At 51.1% G+C, this 19,108-nt stretch overlaps 2 protein-coding genes across 2 annotated transcripts; both read right to left on the bottom strand.

Moving 5' to 3' along the window:
- Positions 1-812: 812 nt before the first annotated feature.
- On the bottom strand, positions 813-2,674 carry LOC135985665 (transcription factor SOX-17-like). The gene is made up of 2 exons (XM_065629202.1): positions 2,309-2,674; positions 813-2,010 (listed from the first exon to the last, which is right to left on the bottom strand). The coding sequence occupies exons 1-2, from the start codon at positions 2,607-2,609 to the stop codon at positions 1,079-1,081; spliced, it is 1,233 nt and encodes a 410-aa protein (XP_065485274.1). The 5' UTR covers positions 2,610-2,674; the 3' UTR covers positions 813-1,078.
- A 7,534-nt stretch (positions 2,675-10,208) lies between these two features.
- On the bottom strand, positions 10,209-12,142 carry LOC135985645 (transcription factor SOX-17-like). The gene is made up of 2 exons (XM_065629167.1): positions 11,777-12,142; positions 10,209-11,478 (listed from the first exon to the last, which is right to left on the bottom strand). Exons 1-2 carry the CDS (start codon positions 12,075-12,077, stop codon positions 10,547-10,549), a joined length of 1,233 nt encoding a protein of 410 aa, XP_065485239.1. The 5' UTR covers positions 12,078-12,142; the 3' UTR covers positions 10,209-10,546.
- Between the last annotated feature and the right edge of the window lie 6,966 nt (positions 12,143-19,108).

Below are 19,108 nucleotides of genomic sequence, written 5' to 3'. Positions count from 1 at the left end.
ACCTGCCAGCGCTATGAGGACAATGAGATGCAGTTGTACTCTTGCACTGGCAGAAATGTCACAGAGCAGTACAGCTGAACATGCTAAAAAAAAATTGGTTTAATGGCTAATTGATACTGGCAGTTGATTGACAACAACTGAGATGAGCATTTGGGCTGCATTTGTTTTTCTCCTTACTAATACAAGCCTGAACCCATAACACAAAATGGCGTACACCTACTTGAAGGTAGGTGGCAGAAAGTAAAACAATTTGTAAATACAGTACCAATGCTATTTTTGAGTCACTTGGTTCAAACAGAAATCACTACATAAAGCTAACTCACCTTCACATCTGCAAGTATCGAGATCCAGTCACACCAGCAGTATCTCAAACTTGCCTAGCTTCTTTTGTTACAGCGACTATATTTCTGGGGAGAAGGTATTTCCCGATGTATTAATGACAATTGCAAATTCCAGTGGGCACTTACAAACCAGAAAACCACCCTACAAGAAACGCAGTTCAGTACAGTCACAAGTTCTGCACTCCAAGAGACAGACAGCAGCACAAGTCTAACCATTCAGCTATGCAACAAGAATACAGCCACACCTGGGAACAAAATTCTTTGGCCCTGGAGACCGCTTTAGAGCCATTGTCATGGTGAACGAAAGTGTCACATAGTATTTGCATTCACTTTACTCCACCTTAGGGCATGCTTGATTTAACTTCAGATTAGACTCCCTAAAGGCCCATATGGCCAAGAAGAATGACAGACGTAGCTGCACATAAATTTATTTTCCTGCAGTACAAAAAAAAAATAGTTTAAAACAGCTAATTAAAAAACATGTTCTGGGCAAACAAGTAATGGTGCTGATGTTGCGAGAATACCGAGAATCGGGCATGGACATTAAAAAGATGTAAACGTGCTGGCACACCAGTTGAAAAACAGCTTAACCCATGCTTTTAATCTGCACGATAGTAGCATATTTCCGCCCAGCGGGGATTTGCGAAGCTCTCCCGAAAAGACTGAAATAAATTACATAAATAGGAGCGAGGCCGGGCGCCTCCCTGCCAGTCCGTGCCGTGCCCCCAGTCAGTCCCTCACAGGTCGGGGTAGCCGCAGTAGTAGACGGCGCTGCTGGCGTCCGACACGGCCGAGGAGATGGGACCCGCGCCCTCGGGCGCCGGCAGCCCGGCGGCGTCGTGACCCGCGAAGGGCAGCCCCAGCTCGGGCTTGCAGGCGAAGCGCAGGTACTGCTCGAACTCCGTGCGGTCCACCTCGCCCAGCAGCTCCTCCTGCGGCAAGTGCTCCAGCTGCTCCCGGCACGGCGTCGCCTCGGGCGGCGGCGACGGCTGCCCCACCGGCCCCGGCGGCAGCGGCGGCGGCAGCGGCGGGACGCGCCCCGGCCCCGGCGGCTGGCAGCCCTGCCCGTAGTAGGCGTGCAGCGGCGCCGGGCAGCCCAGCAGCCCCTGCAGCGACCCGCCCGGCCCCAGCGCCTCGCCGGGCGGCAGGTGCCGGCGCAGCGCCGCGCCCGCCGGGCCCTCGGCCGCCGCCGCCGGGTACTCGGCCGCCGGGTGCGGGGCGTAGCCGTAGGGCCCCAGCGCGCACTCCTCCTGCAGCCCCGCCGCGAAGAACGGCGCCTCGCTCTCCGCCGCGTCCAGCGGCGACGGGTCCGGTGTCGGCAGGCTGTAGCCGTCGAAGGCGGCGCCCGGCATAGGACAGTCCCGGTAGTGGCCCGCGCCCGCCGCCACCGCGTAGCCCTGCTCGCCGTAGGCCAGGCCCAGACTCTCCACGCACATCCTGCCGCCGCCGCCGCCGCCGCCGGCCTCGCCGCCCAGCCCGGGCCCCGCCGCCTCCGCCAGGCCGTGCTGCAGGAAGCCGCTCTCCACCCGCTTCGGGCGCTTCACCTGCTTCCGCCGCCGCGGCCGGTACTTGTAGTTGGGGTGGTCCTGCATGTGCTGCACCCGCAGCCGCTCCGCCTCCTCCACGAACGGACGCTTCTCCGCCAGCGACAGCGCCTTCCACGATTTACCTGCGCCCACAAGCACCGTCAGAGCGGCCGCCCACCGGCGCGCACCGACGCCCGGCCCCGACTGCACCGCCACCGCCGCCCCCGCCCGCAGCCCGGCCCCCGCGGCTCGCCCGGGCGCGGGCTCTTCGCCCTCGCACCCGCCCGCCCCGACCCCCGGCACACCGGGGCCCCCGTCCGCCAGCCCACGCGTGTCCCCGACCTCCGCCCGCAGCCCGGACTCCGAGATTCGCCCGGGCTCTTCGCCCTCGCCGACCCGCTCGCCGGGACCCCCCGGCACACCGGGACCCCCCGCGCTCACCCAGCATCTTGCTGAGCTCGGCGTTGTGCAGGTCCGGGTTCTGCTGCGCCAGCCGCTTGCGCTCGTCCTTCGCCCACACCATGAAGGCGTTCATGGGCCGCCGGATCCGCGCCTCGCTCTTGCTCCGACCGCTCGCCGCCCTCGACGGCGTCGCCTCGCCTTTCGCCTTCGCCTCGCCCAGCGGGCTCAGCGACTCTGCCCACGGGCACGGGCCCATGGCCGGCATCATGATGGGCAGCGAGCACCGCCCCTGCGCAGTCTGGTCGTCGCTGCTGGCGTAGCCCGCATCGGGGCTGCTCATCTCGGGACGCGCCGCCGCCGCCAAGGCCGAAAGCGCCGGCGGGGCCGCGGGACGGACTCGGCGCTCGGGCCCCGCTCGCTGCTGGCGGCCGCCGGCGCCCGGTCCTATTTGAGCTGCGGCGCGGCCAATGGGGCCGCGGGGGCGGGCGCGGCGTGGACGGTGGTGGCGGCCCCCGCTGCAGCACGGGGCGGCCCCCGGGGCTCCTCCCGGCCCGGCCCGGCACCTGAGCAGGTCGCAGCCGCCCTCGCGGCTCCCGCTGCCAGCTCACAACCGGCTTCCCCAGCGTGACGGCGCGGAGATGTTTCCGTGCATACGCGCTCCCAACCGCCGCGGATAAGCTATCGCCGTCGCGGCTCCGGAGGATCCTGTCTTCCCTTTCACCCTCCTCTGCGCTTAGCCTCATTGGCTAATTAGTTTTATTAAATCACGGTGTGTTCAAAATTAGGCCGGCTCTCGGTTCGTAGGAATGTTTGGAAAGGCTGTGAAGACACTTCTGTTTGCTTTTCCTATAAAAATATTTTTCTTTTGTTTGCGAATCATTCTTATTACCCGCTACAGTCATTGTGAGCCTGGTCCCCTATGGGACAGTCTCATCAGCTGTAATAATTCTCCTATTTGAAGCTTTCCAGAGTTTGAAGGTGTTTTCAGTCGCACCAATACCCTGTTTTTCATTGCGTACCTCTGAAATTGCCGGTTTTCGTGCAGGATAAATGCATAGGAAGTTTGCCCCTAAACGAGCAGCCAAGCGATCTGCAACCTTGGCTTGAAGTGGAATGTATTTGTTGGACCATTTGGTTATGCAGCGTAACTGTACAAGCTGAAAACATCCGTTCCTTTCTACAAGAAATTACAGCTTCTTATTTAAATAAAAAGCTGTATTTAGCGCATTTAGCGGGCGGACGGTGCGCATTTAGCGGGCGGACGGAGAGACGAGGGGATGAATACTGAATAAATCGGGTCCTCTTTAATTAATTTTGCTGGCCGTTAAAGACAACGCCTTTTTTTCCTCCAGTACGGCGGTCTGTTCTGTGTCCGCCTTTCCACCGGGTGTACGGCGGGGCCGGGCGGGCGGTGCTCCCGCCGAGGCGGTGCGGTGATTCCCGGACGGGAGCGGGGGCAGGAGAGCCGCCCCCGCCGGCTCCCTGCCCTTAGAGAACCCTCGTGTCTTCTCTCCAGCGACCGACAGAGGAATTATTTAAGGCATCTTACAATTTCTTGCCCGATACCTCTATGTTCGTGTTTCGCCCAGAAGCTGAGATTCAATTCTTTCGTGTTAATTCTTAGCAGAAAACAGCGCTGACGTGAGTTACTTAGTCTTTCGTCTTTCACGTGAGGTGTGGAACTGGGAACCCGGCAAAGCGAATACAAATGCCTGCAGGCTGGGAAGGGGGAAGGGGTCGGGGGTTGGAATACATACTCGAGGAACGATCAAGCGGCCATTTAAAGGTAATAATTATATTGATGTCAGCCTAAATTAGACAGAAATCTGTCCAGGCAGAAATTATCTGAATATAAACATATTTAAAGCCACTAAACTGTAGGAAAGAGTACCTTCTCCGCTCTAGTTTTCGACACTCACACACACGTACATACAAATTGTCAGTTGTATTGTTTAGATACGTATTTTAAATTTCACCAGTACAAAAAAAGGCAGCCGCCGAGTTCCTTTCCGTAACTGGGAGTCGATTTTTAGAGAAAAGTTTGACGTCCTCAAGGACGAGGTGGTGACGGCAGGGGACAGGACCTGTCTTACAACTTCGCCTTGTGTTTAGTGGGCAGCCTTCGAGCCTGGAGCCGCACCGCGGTTCTTCTCGGACGCCTGCGGCGCGGCTCCGTCCTCTTATTTCGCCCCTTTGTGCCCCTCAGGGCACCCTCCGTTCATGCTGTTTGGCAGCGGGGCGGAGAGGCCACCGCGGGGCTTTGCCGCCGGGCGAGCAGTGGCGGCGGCGGATCACCCGGTGGATCCTTCACCCGCAGGCTGTCCCTTCCGTACCAGCCCGGTAGGCCTGGGAACTGGCTCCCGCTGTCCCTGTCTGGAGCATGCTGGAGGGATAGATGCCGAATATTTGGGCAGGAATCATAGCATGTCCTGAGTCGGAAGTGACCCACAAGGATCATCGAATCCAGCTCCTGTCCCTGCATATGACAACCCCATAGTCCACACCATGTCTGAGGGTGTTGTCCAGTCTTTCTTTGAACACTGTCAGGCTTGGAGCCATGACTGCCTCCCTGAGGAGCCTGTTCCAGTGCTCCACCACCCTCTGGGGGAAGAACCTTTTCCTAGTGTCCAATCTAAACCTCCCCTGGCACATCTTCCCGCCATTCCATCGGATTCTGTCGTTGGTCACTAAAGAGAAGAGTTCGGCTCCTACCCTTCTTCTTCCCCTTGTGAGGAAGCTGAAGACCGCGACGAGGTTTCCTCTTAGTGTCCTCTTCTCCAGGCTGAACAAACCAACTGACTTTAGCCGCTCCTCATACGGCTTCCACTTCAAATCCTTCACCAACTTCGTGTCTCTCTTCTGGACACTTTCTGGTAGCTTAATATCTTTTTTGCACTCTGGTGCCCAGAACTGCACATAGTGCTCCAGTTGAGGCCGCACCAGTGCAGAGCAGAGCGGGACAATCACTTCCTTCGCGCAAGGAGACCTGCAATCTCCCAAGCATGCTGCAGTTTTTCTTCAGCAGACACGATGTGAGTCAACCGAGTCAAATCACAGCTGACCGGGTCAAAGCACCGTCCGGCGAGCTGGGGTCACATCACGCGATGCATTCACAGCACGTAAAAACTTGACAGCATGAGTTTATAGGGCTTATCGCTTAAAGCGGTTTTGCAGATCATCAGCAGCAGTTCGCCCGAGTGCTGATGATCTCCGAGCGCCAAAAATAGAGATTCAGCAGCATAAAGAGAGGACGCCAAGAGAGGCGGCAAATAAATCGAATACTACTCAAGATAAGTGTGGCTCTGAAACGAGTTTCAGAAGTAATACGTGTAAGTGTGTAATTCCACCCGGTCTTCAGTCTCAGGATGCCACGAGTGCCTATGGGACACCGCGATCCGGAGTGAGAACAGATCATCAGGTAGTGTCGATAGCAGCCAGGGCCGGGCAGCTCCGCACTGTTCTTTGAGCAGGCAGGAGAAACAAGTAACTTACGCTTATCCTACACTAGTGCCAACGCCTTCATAACCTGTCGATTTACGGGGTAGAAACTATTTACTCCCACTGACAACCTTTTTTTTTTCCCCCTTCAGAAGGTGTGGACTTTGGGTTTGTTGGTTTGGTTTTCTGTTGTTTTTTTTTAGGCGTGGGGGTTTTTTTGTTTTGGTTTTGGTTTTGGTTTTGGTTTTTTTCCCGGCCCAATGAATAAAACCGGGGGTAGATTCATCAGCATCCAAACTAGACAGAAGTCAGCTGTCACAACAGGAGCAAGGAAAATTACGTAGCTGGTCTTACTTGAGGCTGGGGTTCACCTCAGTTGAAATTTCTTTATGCCACGGACCTCCTGAGAGCTCCTGAATGAATCGTTCCGAGTGAAATACATAAAGTATCAAAAAGTAGTAGTCTGCGAGGAGCTTGGCTGGTCTATGTGCTGTGTTAGCTGCAGCCACAGTTGCCGTATTTAAGAGCCTCTGTTCAAACACACAGAGGGTGAAAGTAACTCTTCTTTTTGCAGACAGGAAGTTGATGCAGTGCGATTAAGCTCTCATCTTGCAGGCGCTTAGTTAGTCAACGCATTAATTCCCTGTTTAACGTTAAGCATATGTGGGTATGTAAGTACTGGAATTTACAGATCTGTCCATAACAGACGTTACTCGGTGCAGCAACGCAGAGATAGCCACTGTCAGGCCCTGATGCAACCTGACATCTAGGTAAGGAACCCGAGGAGATGTTTGCAAAGCTCTTCTGTCCCACTTGAATCGTTGGGCAACCGCAACCGAATTTTGCAGCGGGTCTCAAGGGAAAGCAAAGCCCTAAGGGCTGCGGGAGACTCAGAGCGGTCAGGCCCCGGCCACGCAGCCGACTCTCACCGTGGGCTGCAGGCAGAGCCACAGGGGACACGGGCGAGGGTTCCCGGGAGAGGAAGGACGGTAATCCGTCTGTTGTTACAACACCGGGACCCTACTCAGCCCCCTCCTCTTCCCTCCGCCCCAGCCATTTCGGCACCGTGCTGCTTTCATTTAGGTGTGTCACAAGGTTGCAAAGGACTTGTCGCTGTCTCCCGCGCCTGGTGTCCCTGATGTCGCTCACTCCTGCGTGGCCGGCTGTGGTTTTCAGTACACCTTCCCCTGTGGGCATGCTAAAAGCGCGACTTTTTAATGTGTTTCACAGTAAATGTAAACAGCGAGGGAGACGGGATAGGTATTTATTCCAAAACACGGGTAAGGCAGCCACGTCAATAAATAAAACTTGTCTACAAAGATAAACTCTGCAGCAGTATTGTCGGTAGTATCTCCTACGGATTACTCTCTTTCCAGTTTGAAAAGCATACAGCTACAAGATGTGGACAGAATTTCGCTAAATTAATCTTGTGGGGTTTTTTTTTCAGAGGACAAGACCACTGCTTCCTGACATTTCCAGTCCCAGCTACTCTCCATTAGCGAGCATGTTTTTCTTGTCGCCTCCTGACTTTTCCCCGCCACATGCCCTGTATAGACGAACCTTGAACTGGTTTTAATTCAGCACCTTTGTCTGAAATCTCTTTCTCTCGGATTAGGCCTACTTACTTTTCTACCGCTGTACCTAAGGAAGAGAGAGCACAAACACACACAGATAGGAAAAAAAAAGAAAAAAAAGAAAAAAAAGATAAAAACCCCTCCTCTGTTTGCAGTGCGGCATCCACATACAGAGCTTAGCTGTGTTAGAAAAAAATCGAGATACGACTACAGACCTCTCGAAACACGATAAATTGGTAAGAGTGGGACAAAAAAAAGAGAAAAACTGAATACCTTTTGGGCACAAGTGGCCTGCATGAGCTACAGAGAGCACTCGCCATACCTGTGGGAAGGGGCCTGAAGGGTCTGCCCTGCTAATGCCGCCGTGTATACCGGAGAGCGGCTGTTTCGGCAAGGATGGAGAGACTTCTGAAATTGTCACCCTGCTTTTGGTTTTCTTTTTGGAGTAAACCAGAACCGCTAAGAGAAGAGCAGATGCTGTCTCAAGGAAGAGAATTGCCCTGGGTGCAGTGCCGAGAACGGGGTGCCGGTGGCAGACCCCGACTCTGCGTGAAGGGGACGGCAGAGGGAAGGGGCCCAGAGACACCTCGGTCTGTGGCACATACTTGCAGCTTCTCACAGCCTCCCGAGGCAGGTAGCAACCCCTTCCAGCGCCTGACCGCCAGGACCCAGCCATGGAAAATGCTTGTGAAAGCTAATTAGTCACGTTGGGATCCTTCTTTTAGTACCCGATTGCCACAAGCACTCACGGGACAAGAGGAAGATTTAACGTTTTCAAAAGGGCTACAGGACAGATTTGGGTGCCTGTCATTTAGAGTCAGAAAGTCAAGACACGCTCTACGGAAAACCGGGCTTGAATAGGGCTTCAGAAAATCTTGCTCCAAGAATATAGGTAGCGTCTAAACCTGTCACATTTTAGAAATGCTAAAGGGGGTTCAGTCATTTTTTTCTCACGGGGGAAAAAAAAAAAGCTACACATCTGTATACATACAGGAAAACAATGCTCCTTAGGTTTGAGACTGCAAAAGCTCTGTGCAAAGGGTTGTTCTAAGATCTGCCTGTACATCATCACCACGCACTGCATGCTACCCAGGACCGCTATGCTGGTGAACTTTTTCCCAAATCCTGTCTGCTTATTTAACACAATTTATTGTCAATCACTTCCGGTATTATTACAAAAAATAAGTAGAAGGTTTTCAACCTTCGTCACGAACCTGCTTACAGTCACGAGTTCGCTTCAGCTTTCAGCTGCGCAACAAGTTGGGGTGAAGGAGAGAGTAGGGGAGCAAAACCTTTACCTAAATAAAAAATGACAAGAAATTGTGGCCAAACCTGTCAAAAGTCTAACAATGATTTATTTCTAAAACCAACCGAAGCGGTATTCCTCCAGAAAGCTATGAACGTGTGCGAAAAGGGCAAAACGAATTTAATTGAATCCTGTGGGCTAAAACTGTATAATAAAAGGAGGACTCAACAAAACCAAAACCATCTTTTCCCAGGCTTATTTCTTTACTGGGTTTATGTATATATGCTTAGGAACACGTAATAAATTTTTCCAAATTAAAGTATCGAGAAGACATTTAATGTCCTTGTCCTGAGATACCACCTCATTCAGGAATACATAATTTTTCTCGTGTACACGTGGAAGAGGAGTGAAGAGAGAGGCCGAGGGAGTATTTTAGATATGTCTCTGAGAATTGAAGACTGCCTGAAAAGTAAAATGGGAAGACTAAGAAACTAGAGGCTAGACTATTTTACAGAATATTAAGGCTCACTGATATTATGCAGTTACATAGTACATTTTTGCCAACAAGGCTATGCTCCAAACTCACTGACCGAGGCAATTTGCATCTAGATTTGTGCACGCTATTTTATCATTCCCCAGTAAAAACATAAGCCTCTTTAAATGTAGTTTGAGAATGCACCCAGTTTAATTTCCCGTCCTCAAGGAAGACAGGTTAATCAGTGGGCAAGTCTGCCACTTCGGCCCCAGTTCCTCCTCCCCAAGGCTCAGTTCCACAGCTTTATCTTAGGACGAAGACGACCCAGATGACTGTTACTCCCTCCCTCCAATTTAAGTAATAAACATCACGAATGTATCAGTCCCACCCCACAGCTGGACTCAGTCCTAACATCTAAATGAAAACACCTTTTTTTTCCCATGGAACTTTAACTTCAGGGTGCATATTTGTCAATCACAAAGATATTTCTATCTATAGTCGCTATGACGTAGCATAAGGAATTTTTTTAGGAAAGTAAAGGTAAGATTAGGCGATGTACGGTTAAAGGTGCCGCCGTGGTCTGGTGCTGCTCCTGGTCGGCCTCCCCCTCTAGAGGCCTGTGTCAAAATTTGTCACCTACTTTCAATCCCGATTTGCTGCTCTCGCTGTCCCCAGCGGAGATCTGGTGTCCCCCACTGCCACCTCCCTCCTCGGCGCAGCAACGGCAGCTCTCGGGACACGAAAGACATTCTCTCCGGAGAGGTCCTTTAACTAACACTTATCTGGTCATTTCAGCAAAGCGCTATTCTTAATGGTATCCAATGTGTTCACGATTACATTGAAAGCAGATCCTAAACCTACTTCGGTAAGAGCTTTCTTACAGTCTATTAACACTTCAAACATAAAAAGGCCACCCTTTTTTTTTAATTCAATCATATTAATCGACCGTCTAAGAAAGCACTAATAAAGTAAAACAAACAAAATAAAATCAAGAACAGCATAGAGCAGACACTTTCTGAACACTTAAAGTTTTGTTTATAATGCAAGCAAGAGAAACAGAAGACTAAAGAAAGTGTGATAAGACCTAATGCTTACTGCAAGGGACATTAGTAAAAGCAGTTTAAAAAGCAATAATAATCGATTAAAAAGGACGATAACATCTCTTTGAGGAAATACCAACGACCAGTTTATTATTTTCCCTTTATTTGTAAAAGTGCAAAATTATTCTGTACAAATCCAATATATAAAAAACCAGCACTCTGTACAACATTACAAAAACATCAGGATCTCTAATAAGATCTTAGAAATTGTATTCCATGTTTGTAATTAGTATCACGATTCCACAGAAGGAACAGTTTTCCATGTCACTGTCAGACAGCGATGGTGAGAGCTGCACCACCTGGACAGCAAGACAGCACTTCGCCTTTTAAACCTCGAGTAGGTCACGGATACCGTGTCAGTTCTCAAAACTGAAATAAATTACATAAATAGGAGCGAGGCCGGGCGCCTCCCTGCCAGTCCGTGCCGTGCCCCCAGTCAGTCCCTCACAGGTCGGGGTAGCCGCAGTAGTAGACGGCGCTGCTGGCGTCCGACACGGCCGAGGAGATGGGACCCGCGCCCTCGGGCGCCGGCAGCCCGGCGGCGTCGTGACCCGCGAAGGGCAGCCCCAGCTCGGGCTTGCAGGCGAAGCGCAGGTACTGCTCGAACTCCGTGCGGTCCACCTCGCCCAGCAGCTCCTCCTGCGGCAAGTGCTCCAGCTGCTCCCGGCACGGCGTCGCCTCGGGCGGCGGCGACGGCTGCCCCACCGGCCCCGGCGGCAGCGGCGGCGGCAGCGGCGGGACGCGCCCCGGCCCCGGCGGCTGGCAGCCCTGCCCGTAGTAGGCGTGCAGCGGCGCCGGGCAGCCCAGCAGCCCCTGCAGCGACCCGCCCGGCCCCAGCGCCTCGCCGGGCGGCAGGTGCCGGCGCAGCGCCGCGCCCGCCGGGCCCTCGGCCGCCGCCGCCGGGTACTCGGCCGCCGGGTGCGGGGCGTAGCCGTAGGGCCCCAGCGCGCACTCCTCCTGCAGCCCCGCCGCGAAGAACGGCGCCTCGCTCTCCGCCGCGTCCAGCGGCGACGGGTCCGGTGTCGGCAGGCTGTAGCCGTCGAAGGCGGCGCCCGGCATAGGACAGTCCCGGTAGTGGCCCGCGCCCGCCGCCACCGCGTAGCCCTGCTCGCCGTAGGCCAGGCCCAGACTCTCCACGCACATCCTGCCGCCGCCGCCGCCGCCGCCGGCCTCGCCGCCCAGCCCGGGCCCCGCCGCCTCCGCCAGGCCGTGCTGCAGGAAGCCGCTCTCCACCCGCTTCGGGCGCTTCACCTGCTTCCGCCGCCGCGGCCGGTACTTGTAGTTGGGGTGGTCCTGCATGTGCTGCACCCGCAGCCGCTCCGCCTCCTCCACGAACGGACGCTTCTCCGCCAGCGACAGCGCCTTCCACGATTTACCTGCGCCCACAAGCACCGTCAGAGCGGCCGCCCACCGGCGCGCACCGACGCCCGGCCCCGACTGCACCGCCACCGCCGCCCCCGCCCGCAGCCCGGCCCCCGCGGCTCGCCCGGGAGCGGGCTCTTCGCCCTCGCACCCGCCCGCCCCGACCCCCGGCACACCGGGACCCCCGTCCGCCAGCCCACGCGTGTCCCCGACCTCCGCCCGCAGCCCGGACTCCGAGATTCGCCCGGGCTCTTCGCCCTCGCCGACCCGCTCGCCGAGACCCCCCGGCACACCGGAACCCCCCGCGCTCACCCAGCATCTTGCTGAGCTCGGCGTTGTGCAGGTCCGGGTTCTGCTGCGCCAGCCGCTTGCGCTCGTCCTTCGCCCACACCATGAAGGCGTTCATGGGCCGCCGGATCCGCGCCTCGCTCTTGCTCCGACCGCTCGCCGCCCTCGACGGCGTCGCCTCGCCTTTCGCCTTCGCCTCGCCCAGCGGGCTCAGCGACTCTGCCCACGGGCACGGGCCCATGGCCGGCATCATGATGGGCAGCGAGCACCGCCCCTGCGCAGTCTGGTCGTCGCTGCTGGCGTAGCCCGCATCGGGGCTGCTCATCTCGGGACGCGCCGCCGCCGCCAAGGCCGAAAGCGCCGGCGGGGCCGCGGGACGGACTCGGCGCTCGGGCCCCGCTCGCTGCTGGCGGCCGCCGGCGCCCGGTCCTATTTGAGCTGCGGCGCGGCCAATGGGGCCGCGGGGGCGGGCGCGGCGTGGACGGTGGTGGCGGCCCCCGCTGCAGCGCGGGGCGGCCCCCGGGGCTCCTCCCGGCCCGGCCCGGCACCTGAACAGGTCGGCGGGCCCGGCGCGGTCAGCGCTGCTCCCTCCCCGTGGGACCGGCGGGGTGCAATAGTGAGCGGCCAACTGACTTCAGCCCCGCTCCGCGCAGTGACAGCAGGGACCGGCTCATCGAGGCCGTGCCCTATAGTCCTGTCATCCGGCGAATACCCACCCGTCATCCTCCAGCCAGAAGGGGACAACCCTGAGCAGAGGAGACACGAAAGGAGTGGAATGGATAGACTATATCCCACTGTAGTTAGGTACCCCGTAACACCTGGAGAGACACTGGGGGCATCTGTATGTCACACTTCAGCTTCCTGACTTCCAGTACTACCTCAGCGTATTTTACCTCGTAACCCCATGCAGGGCGTCAATTGCATGAAGCAGTAGGATACTGAATCCACAGTAATCCCGTCCCACTTTTTCATACGTCGTGATAAAGTTATTCAGTATTTGTCAAAAGCACAAATATTTACTGTATGTAGCGTAATTTGCCTTAGTATTATTTAAATTGATCTTTTCAGTACGTATTGCTTGTAGTTTTGCCTTGGTCAGTATTTCTGTGATTTGCCTGAATAAACAAACCGTAGATACAAACAGATGTTTGTTAAAAGTACGTCACTTCAGAATAAGCGCAAATTCTTTCCTGCTACCATTTATGTTCGATCTTGGCATACTAAATGATGTAAAGTACGGCGTTTTCATTGAGTTCTGATTAATATTTGCATTGTTATGTGGTGCTATTGAATGCATCAATGCTTATTTGAGAAACCGTTGAGCTTTAAACTGAAGATCAGAGAGGTTTATTTGGTTAACGGCACCTTTGTTTGGGTAGCCACTTCGATCAAATAAACTAATATTATAAGAATCGTGGTTTAAACTACATGAATGAAGCCAGCATCACCATTAACTTATTCTAACATTGAATTTCCCGCTTTATGCAACGTAAAATCTGGTCCTTTACACTTGTCAACCCGTAGGTATTCTAAAAAGAAGAAAAACACAGTGGCGAACGGTAGCTGCCCGGACTAACAGCGGGGTGGGTAATTCTTGAAGTACTTCTGCATTCGTGCTCTCTGCTCCGCTCTGTTTTTTAGATATTATAAACAAGCGATATATTTCCAGACTAATGATAACCTGTATTTATCCCTGTTGAGAGGAATCAAAACTGTTGCCAAAAGACTAGTGTCTGCCTAAAACCAAAGAAAGAGAAGGTTTGTTGTTTGTTTTTTTTTTTTTCTCCCCGTTCAAACACACGCGCTAGTGCTACTTAACGAGAGGCGGCGATTCCAACAGCTCTGCTTTTCTGTCTTATATCAGATGCTGTAAAAAGCAGCGGAGGTGAAAACAATGTTGCTACACATATGTATGTGTAAATTGATCGCATATTAGTATGTAACACCATTCTTGCAAAAGTATAATGCATTTAAAATTGATTGTAAAAGAAGTTCGTTGGGACATATTCCACTTGCAAAGCCGACCGTCATCACAGAACTGGCAAAAATAACAGGAACTTACGTTAGGAATTACATGCTTTTTCAGTCGTTTTTAGTCCAACGCCTTTGGGACACTACCTTAGGGCGTACCTTTTAAAGGCTGCTGTGCCAGTGACTTAATTTTTATGGCTGAGGTTGTGACATTTCCCGACCCGACGTGCTAGGTCTCAGAGCCCTCAATCCCAGGCCAGGTGCCCGAGTACAGGTCACGTACCGAATCATGATCGATACTCAGAGAAAATTCTGAATTAAACAGAATTCGAATTGTGTCTGAAGCAAAGTCACGCAGGAGGAAAGTGTGCATGGTTTTCCTGGCAGAGAACAGAATACTCAGCAGAGGGGTGAAAGCAAGGTAATTTCCAAGCGAAACAAAACCCAAGAAGGCAACAATGCGCTGTCCTAATGAAGTCGGTCCATTTCCATTGACTGCCAGATAGGTTCCCAGCTCACTCCGTATTACTGACTCGGACAAAACTGACCACCTAGGAGTTTAATGCGCAGAAGAAAGTATTACCTTTTTTTTTACGAGCTGATCTTGTTAAAACACCAAACCGCCCGTTTTACTCTATTTGGCAGAAACATTTTCTTGAGCCCGGGGAACAAATCCTGCAAGAGCTTGCACTGAAAAAGTTCAGCGAGTAGAGGGACTGCTTACAAATAAACCTTACAACAATTTGGGGACTGTCACTTCTATCAGAAACGTTTTTCTATATAATGAACATGAGGTAATAAACTAAGCAAACTGCCGCTGACTTTGTTTGGGAGGTTTGTGCAAACTGTTTCTACAGCTCATTGATCTGGGATCAAAGAAAGAAAGGTGTGTTTTGAATCTAAGCCGAGAAAGTAAAAGCTCCCTGGTTTGTACAGAAAATGTTGGCAGTTTGTGACCCTTTCGGTGCCCCCGGAGTCATAAAAAGATTATCTCACCTCTTTTCTCGCTTTCTGTTTTGACTATTTATGTATTTTTGAATTGTAACTTTAAAACACACTGCACAGCGCTGACTCTGACTCAAGTTACGCTCTCTGCTTATGCCTCACTTCCCTGAAGCGTTCAGTAAAGAGCTTCTTCTGACGCTCCTGAAACATGGTCGCACGACTCCTGGGGTCATTCGTTAACTTTCCCAACCTAACAATGCCGCCGAGAGTTCATCCTTCTGATTTATTGACCTTTTAAACCCGCCAGTACTCAGCGCGGGGGCGCGGAGCGGGGATCCTCCGGCGAGAGATGTGTTTCTATTTCAGGTCCATTACAGAATGCGGTGTTGGAAGTGGTGCTCCCAGCGTTATCAGAGCCGACCACAAATGCCACATGAAAAGCAGCAAACATCCGGAGGGTTTCCTGCAAATCGAGCAGTTTCTCAAGACAAGAGCCTTTTTCTTTTTTTTTTTTTTTTTTTAACATGTATTTAAAGGCAACACGCTTTGCCCCTTCAAAGCAGTTAAAAAACACTAAATGAAAACAGCCCAGCCCGACAACGCTGCATAGTGCAGGAAATCTCCCCGAAAGAAGACATTTGGGACTTCGCGTTAGGAAAGTGCGCGGATCGCAGAAGCCTTGGTCAGGGATGACCCACTATTGAATGGAAAAAAAAAAATCAAAACCAAACAAACAAAAAAGGAAATATCCCTTTCAGAAAATCGAAGTATAACTATTGAAACAGCCCGAACTACTTTACAGGGAAGTAATAGTCCCCGACATTTAAAAAGTTACTGCTTCGCCTGCCCCAGTTTAATCTGCAAATTGCTTTCTGGCAAACGCACACAAATACTCAAACCCGCAAGCTGCTGCCCGTAACTGCCTGCGGCAACCACAGCGGAGTTTCTTCAGTGGAAACACGTACCACAGCCTTGGGCTTGGCAGCTGCGGGGGCTAGGGGGGCAGCGCGGTCCCGCACAGTGAGCTGCTCGCATCTGTGCGCGGCTGCTTTGGGTGTGTTAAGCAACGGTATCCCCGCATTTTAGGATTGAAGGGCATCGGGGACTTGAGCGACTCGCACGGTAAGAGGTAAGAGCGCTTTGGCCTCCCGGCGGACAGGAGTGGGATCCCCCTGCCGAGCCACCCGCCCCGGCAGCAGGCTGGGGGCGAGGTGCCTCCCTGCAGGGCGGCCGGCGGGCTGGGGGCCGGACGGGACGCAGGGCACAGCCGGGCAGGAGGGAGCGCGGCTCCCGCCCCCGCCGTCTCCCCGCGCCTGCCCCTCAACCTGCCCCGCTCGGCCTCTGCCCCCGGCTCTCCAGCCCGCTGCCCCAGGGGGCGGCCCGCTTTCCCGCAGCCCTCCCTATGCCGAGCCGAAGCCGGTGACGGGCCGGGCGACCCCCGGCACCGATCAGACTCGAAGTGCGGAAAGAGCCCCCTAAGATGCTGTTCATTCAGCTGCAGAGGGGCTCTGGGCTCAGCCGCAACCAAACAGCCCGGGGCCGGTGCCGGGACTGAGGTGCTGTCCCTTTCCCCAGGCGCAGCTCTGGGCCTGATGAGTGTATGGGAGGAGGGAAAGTCCTGGATAACCTTTGCATTTCGTTCATCCTTTCTTCTTGGTGCTACGAAACACCTATTTTTTACATATGCAAATATATACATCTTGCCATCTGTTGTTCTTCGTCCCACAGAGTGGTATGTACGATGCCCGTGTTACTGCACTGAAGGTCAGGCAGAAAAATTTATTTTCTCAGGGAAATAGCTTTTCTGCGAAGTTATTGAATGTTTTCGCTACTGCAGAATTCCGGCGGTGCATATTCTGGAGGAGCTGAGGTGCGGGGGAGAGCACCCACCGTGCCTTCTCCTAGGAAGGAGTTAACTCTGCCGTCGACAGAAATGCTTGGGCTTGGCTTTAATGTGGCCTTCTTCTACCCCCTTCTGAAGACATAAATCAAAGTTATGGGAATCAACGGGACATGACATTTTTAACTGACACAAGTGCTGGGTACTTCGGTAATATCTATTCCAGATAGATAGTAGGCGGACTCAGACAAATTCCAATAAAGTCAACAGCAAATGTTTCTCAGTTTAAATGACATTGAAAGGAAGCCTAGAATTGGCACTTCCCTTAAATTGCTAATGACATAGCATAAGCTATCGTAATCTAGATCCAAGGCTTATCATCCATTATATTAATAAATTTATCTACTCTTTTGATGTAAAATATTAATATAAAGATTAATCCATGAGACTAAGATCACAGACCTGTTGCATTTTTTTCTGTAAAACAAAATTTCTACAGTTTGAATACATTAGGAGTTTCATTACAGTTTTGGTGCCCTTCAGTTTGAGAATGAGTTGAATAGGACCACAAAGCAGTACAAAAACGGGGGCCAGGTAGAACCCCCCCTATACTTGAATTTCCAAGAACAGAAATCCTGTTAGTTTTCATGCTTAAGTACATAGAAGTCATTAAAAGAAAAAAAAAAAAAAGAAGTGGTTTATACAATGCTGGAGCCACTCCAAAAGGTCAGGGATCTGAACTGAACTAAACAATTTGGCTTAGCCTCTGTTTGTATTTATTCTGGTTTTATGTCAGTGGAGCTATTTCAAATTTGTACTAATGTAAGATTTATCCTGACATTCTAGATGCTAAATTAATGGCTTAGTGAAGCACAAGTCATGAAACTGTACAATTAAAAAGTTGATCGCAGTTCCACTGGAGTGAAATAAATTTCTTCATTGGCATCACTCAGCTCCCAGAGTATCCTTAACAAGGTCAGAAGAATGAATGTCATAAGATATTGTCTAGAAGGTAGGTTATGATACTATATATAATGCTACTGCAGTCTTGTCGTGTATATCTATATTTCGCCTTTTTTTTTTAGTAGGTAGCAATATTTCACAGTAATTGCAAAGTGTAAAGTTCTTTGCCTTTAGCCAGAATGGAATTGTTACATTATACAAATGTGAAAGTAGCTGCCTGGAGCTGGGCAGTTATAGCTCCATCATGTCAATTACTTATGGTGACAGAAGAGACGATCTGAGATTTTAGCATATGGAAATAATCCTATTATAGAAATTTAGGAGCAGTATTAGTATGTTAGTGACACTAAGAAAATTATTAAACGATGACTAAATCCAAATGTCAATGGCTTGCTACCTGTAGTTCTCGTGAATCAGCAGTGATGAACAAGTAAGATCAGAGAGAAATTAAGAATGGATTTAAACCCTCAACAACACTAAAGCTGGATAAGGCTTTTTTCCAAGATGGACAATATGATAACATTTATTTTGAAATAAATTCCTAATCCCTGAAACTAGAAGCAGGAGCAATGTTGTTTAAAAATACCTATTCGACTACATGACCAAAAAGGGCATTCTTTATAACCAAGATATATGAAATTTGATGCTGTTTTTGCATATTGAAATCTCAAAATGTTTAAGGTTTTAGTTTTAAACTTTACCTAGTAGAAATGCTCTGGATTTTCATTTTATCTTTGCAATTATATTCAGTCATTAAGTGCACTACAACTTTTGACATCTGACATTTATCTACAAACTACAAAAATAAAATAATCAGGCAGTTGGAAGGTTCAAGAAATGAATTTGGTTTCATTTCTTGATAGTTACAGATGTTCAGTTTTCTGCTGTTTATTTTCCTTGAGTACTCTTAATGCATAAAAGGAATTTTAACTTTCATGTTAATTACTTTAATATAAATTTAACATTAATTTATTATTTTAATAATAATTAACATTCCAATGATATTTCATTGAAATACCATATAAAGTTGTGGATTATAAGACACTTGCACAGCTTCCAAATCCAAAGCAGTCGATCTCATCATGTTGCTAACACTATTTACCAAACTTGCAGCAATTTCAGTGGCAGACATCCGCTTGCTTTACAGGGCACAATGAGGTCTGCAGTTTCTCTGCCTAGAATCCATTAATATTCAATGTTCTGAACACCTCTGACTACCACTGAGCTGTGAGAGAGAAGGGCACGGCCCCTCATGGGATCATGCCTGACACGGCTAACAACTAAATAAAAAAGACAACTAAGCTGCAGAAACGTCCAAGCTAAGTTGAACAAAACAGTCGTAGTGGGTAGTGGTGTTTTTTGTTTTTTTGGTTTTTTTAAAATTATTTTTTATTTTTTAATCCATTCATTATTACTAGGGCTTGAGATATGTTTAGAATTATCTAGATGCAGTTCAGCAATCGCACCTATTTTACTTGCGTGACCTACTTCTGTTTGAAAAAAACCCTAAGACCGAAAGTCCCCTTTCCTTCTGCTTTGTCCCCTTAACATTGCCTTTTTATCTTCACAACACCCTTTGAAGGGTATTTGCTGAAAGGATGAGAGTGCAGTTATCACAAAGAACTGAAAACTTAAAA

The sequence above is a fragment of the Caloenas nicobarica genome, chromosome 2 (assembly GCF_036013445.1).
Source record: "Caloenas nicobarica isolate bCalNic1 chromosome 2, bCalNic1.hap1, whole genome shotgun sequence".
Classification (NCBI taxonomy): domain Eukaryota; kingdom Metazoa; phylum Chordata; class Aves; order Columbiformes; family Columbidae; genus Caloenas; species Caloenas nicobarica.
The sequence above is the reverse complement of the archived record's forward strand: the minus strand, read 5'-3'. Positions and strand labels throughout refer to the sequence as shown.